A 4,931-nucleotide genomic window follows, 5' to 3' on the forward strand; every position below is an offset into this window, starting at 1 on the left:
TCATGAAATTACTCTTTCCAAAAATTTAAACTAATAAAAGAAAACAATATAAATAATTACATCTCTAAAGAATAGATAATTAAAGTGAGAATATTGTGAAAAGGAAAAACAATGAGTAACAAGTAACAAATAATTTAATAGATGAGTTGCACTACTAATAAAAGTGATGAGCTATGTAGGTAAAAAAGGTGATTAATGAAGGAGTAGTAATTAGTAATTGTTTTGTAGGACGGCAGAATACAAAGGGCAAAGTGCAGTGAGATACAAGTCAGCAATTAGGAAGGAGATTGAAGGACAAGGTTACAGGATATGGGGCAATGTTGGAGACCAGTGGAGTGACCTCCAAGGAGACTGTTTGGGCACTCGTACTTTCAAGCTCCCAAATCCCATGTATTTCATTTCTTGATGAATTACCTCATCAACCTTTTTTTGGCTAATTAATCCTTCTATATAATTCAAGTATCCTACCTCTCAAATGGTTGTTATTGGTGGTCCAAAATGATTTCTCCCCAATTTGTACTCAGCAAATTATGCTTAATTTGGCCACTCAATTAATTTAGAGCTTTTCCTCATTATTAGCCGTATTTTAAATTTTAAATAATATATCACTATGCTACATCAAGTTTAAAGTAAAGAAAAAGTATCTAAAAAAGAGTGTTATATGAGAGTGTTAGTTAACACTTGAAGGAGTGTAATAAGACTTTAAGCTTTTACCATAATAATGAATTTTTATGGTGATAATTATCTTATAACTAATAGAATGTTTTCTTTAGTTTTTGATATTATATTTGTTTTTCTTATACTAGTAAATGACAATACATATATGCCCTCTTATAATGATCACATATAACCACTGTTAATATCTTATTTTTCGTTCAAGTGGCCTTTTGTTATCTTTTTACCCAAAAAAATTGGTGAAATTCTCCTTCTACCTTTTATAATGTTTCCAAAACCTTCAACTTTCTTTTGGAAAAGGAATCTTCAAGAAAAAACTAATGGTACAAGGGAAGGCACAAGAAAGTTAAAGGGTTAGAAAAAATAAATTAAGATAAAAATAAATTAGATAAGGTTTTCCTTTTTGTTCTTAATATTTAAAAAATTAAGAATATATCAAATATTTAATTTGATTTAATTTTTCACTTAAATTTGAAATAAATTTTAATTCTATCGTATGCTATCATCAATATTTTTATATTCATGCAAATTCTTTTTACAACTTTTAACCTTCAATTTTTATTCTAAATTTTCTTTTTCCAAATCCAAATTTACCTCATCAAACCCTTATTACTAATTTGTCATTGTAATGATGTTTCTAGTTAGTAATGGAATCCAAATAATCATAGAGAGTATAGTAGTAAAGCTAAATACTTTTGGCTTGCTCAAAGAAAGTTTTAGTAAAATAATAGAATAAATGACCATTATCCATAAAAGATCTTGACATATGTATCTATAATAGATTAAAATTGATTTTGTACCTATAAAAAATGTTCTGTGCGTGATAAAAATATCTATTTTAATTATACATTTATTTTGTTATTATCCAAACCTACGTGGCATCCCAACTTATAAATTCTGCGAAATAAATAAATAGTTAGTCAATAAATTAATTATTATTCAAAGAAATTAGAAAATTAAATATTTATAATTTAGATGAGTAGAAATATTAAAAAGATAAATTTTGACACTAATTTTAAAGATTTTAGTCCAAAACCGAGTCAAAAGACTGAACTGGTCGAATCGGACCCAACACCCAGCCCATTCACTTTCTTATAAGTGGCTTCAGCCACTTTTACCTCGAGCAAAAGGGAATTTACACAAAGGAAGAGAGAAATCAACGTTCAGAAAACCCCAACCTTTACCATCGAAATTCAATTGTCCATAACTTTCAATTCGGAACTCCAATTGACGAGCCGTCAACAGTCACGTGTTCATCTCAGAATTCTCTTCAATGCTATCTAAACAAAGTGGTAAGAAATTTGTATTTTTTACCCAGTTCTTTCTCTCCTCAAATTCGTAAGTTTTAAGTTTAGATATTGAGGAATTGAATTATTTTGATGGTTTAGGTGAACTCTAGTAGCGTGAAATTACTTTTTCCAAAAATTTAAACTAATAAAAGAAAACAATATAAATAATTACATCTCTAAAGAATAGATAATTAAAGTGAGAATATTGTGAAAAGGAAAAACAATGAGTAACAAATATCATCTAATTTAATAGATGAGTTGCACTACTAATAAAAGTGATGAGCTATGTAGGTAAAAAAGGTGATTAATGAAGGAGTAGTAATTGGGTGTGATTTTGTAGGACGGCAGAATACAAAGGGCAAAGTGCAGTGAGATACAAGTCAGCAATTAGGAAGGAGATTGAAGGACAAGGTTACAGGATATGGGGCAATGTTGGAGACCAGTGGAGTGACCTCCAAGGAGACTGTTTGGGCACTCGTACTTTCAAGCTCCCAAATCCCATGTATTTCATTTCTTGATGAATTACCTCATCAACCTTTTTTTGGCTAATTAATCCTTCTATATAATTCAAGTATCCTACCTCTCAAATGGTTGTTATTGGTGGTCCAAAATGATTTCTCCCCAATTTGTACTCAGCAAATTATGCTTAATTTGGCCACTCAATTAATTTAGAGCTTTTCCTCATTATTAGCCGTATTTTAAATTTTAAATAATATATCACTATGCTACATCAAGTTTAAAGTAAAGAAAAAGTATCTAAAAAAGAGTGTTATATGAGAGTGTTAGTTAACACTTGAAGGAGTGTAATAAGACTTTAAGCTTTTACCATAATAATGAATTTTTATGGTGATAATTATCTTATAACTAATAGAATGTTTTCTTTAGTTTTTGATATTATATTTGTTTTTCTTATACTAGTAAATGACAATACATATATGCCCTCTTATAATGATCACATATAACCACTGTTAATATCTTATTTTTCGTTCAAGTGGCCTTTTGTTATCTTTTTACCCAAAAAAATTGGTGAAATTCTCCTTCTACCTTTTATAATGTTTCCAAAACCTTCAACTTTCTTTTGGAAAAGGAATCTTCAAGAAAAAACTAATGGTACAAGGGAAGGCACAAGAAAGTTAAAGGGTTAGAAAAAATAAATTAAGATAAAAATAAATTAGATAATTTTTTCCTTTTTGTTCTTAATATTTAAAAAATTAAGAATATATCAAATATTTAATTTGATTTAATTTTTCACTTAAATTTGAAATAAATTTTAATTCTATCGTATGCTATCATCAATATTTTTATATTCATGCAAATTCTTTTTACAACTTTTAACCTTCAATTTTTATTCTAAATTTTCTTTTTCCAAATCCAAATTTACCTCATCAAACCCTTATTACTAATTTGTCATTGTAATGATGTTTCTAGTTAGTAATGGAATCCAAATAATCATAGAGAGTATAGTAGTAAAGCTAAATACTTTTGGCTTGCTCAAAGAAAGTTTTAGTAAAATAATAGAATAAATGACCATTATCCATAAAAGATCTTGACATATGTATCTATAATAGATTAAAATTGATTTTGTACCTATAAAAAATGTTCTGTGCGTGATAAAAATATCTATTTTAATTATACATTTATTTTGTTATTATCCAAACCTACGTGGCATCCCAACTTATAAATTCTGCGAAATAAATAAATAGTTAGTCAATAAATTAATTATTATTCAAAGAAATTAGAAAATTAAATATTTATAATTTAGATGAGTAGAAATATTAAAAAGATAAATTTTGACACTAATTTTAAAGATTTTAGTCCAAAACCGAGTCAAAAGACTGAACTGGTCGAATCGGACCCAACACCCAGCCCATTCACTTTCTTATAAGTGGCTTCAGCCACTTTTACCTCGAGCAAAAGGGAATTTACACAAAGGAAGAGAGAAATCAACGTTCAGAAAACCCCAACCTTTACCATCGAAATTCAATTGTCCATAACTTTCAATTCGGAACTCCAATTGACGAGCCGTCAACAGTCACGTGTTCATCTCAGAATTCTCTTCAATGCTATCTAAACAAAGTGGTAAGAAATTTGTATTTTTTACCCAGTTCTTTCTCTCCTCAAATTCGTAAGTTTTAAGTTTAGATATTGAGGAATTGAATTATTTTGATGGTTTAGGTGAACTCTAGTAGCGGGTAATCACTGTGTTTTGTCCAATTGATCCGTGAATAAGGTAAAAAAAATATTAAACCGTTGTGAATCATTGCATTAGTGAACCCTGTGATGATTATAGTGATATTGTGTAAATTAGATTGTGTTCTTATTGATTTGGAGTTCAATTTAACGGTTTGGAATGAAATTCGGGTGATTAAACTTGAGAAATTGACGTTTGAAAGCTTGGAGCTTGTGAAAAGAGAGGTTTTTGATGCATTGTGAATATAGTTTATGATGTGTGTATAAAGAATGAATGAGTTTGTATGTGTTGGATTATGACTTTGATAGGTATAAAATAATGACGATTGTTGATGTGTTGAGGATTGATGGTGAGTTTGTGAAATTGAATTAAATGGATTGGTTGAGAGATGTGAGAGTCAATTTTGTAAGCGGTTTGATATTGAAGTTGATTGTTTTTTTTAAATAATATTTAATATTAGAATTGGTTTGATTTTAAAATAATTTGATACTAGGAATGATTTGAATGACTGAGAGGTATTTGGTTTGGTGGTTGGGACTCTTGAAGGGTGGCAAAAGTCCAAATTTTAGAGGAGATGCTGCCGAAATTTTTATGAAAATTGGAGGCTTCGTTTGAAGTGGTTATTTAGAACGATTTGGGTTTAGGGATTTTATGATTTGATTTTGAGTTATTAAGAAAATGATTATGTTTTGAGTTTGATTTATTTAGAAAAGAATGAATTAAATTTTGAGTATAAATTTTTTATGAATGATGATGACATTGAAACTAATTGTTGA

The 4,931-nt window shown here is 28.6% G+C and overlaps 1 protein-coding gene across 1 annotated transcript in view; it reads left to right on the top strand.

The window, feature by feature from the left end:
* LOC107624826 (acid phosphatase 1) overlaps positions 1-584 on the top strand; it is a gene marked incomplete in the record, with an annotated part of 4,684 nt that extends 4,100 nt beyond the window's left edge. Inside the window, 1 exon segment of the mRNA XM_016327292.2 lies at positions 229-584. Within this exon segment, the coding sequence (XP_016182778.1) occupies positions 229-406 (178 nt within the window).

This window comes from Arachis ipaensis, chromosome B02 (genome assembly GCF_000816755.2).
Source record: "Arachis ipaensis cultivar K30076 chromosome B02, Araip1.1, whole genome shotgun sequence".
Lineage (NCBI taxonomy): Eukaryota > Viridiplantae > Streptophyta > Magnoliopsida > Fabales > Fabaceae > Arachis > Arachis ipaensis.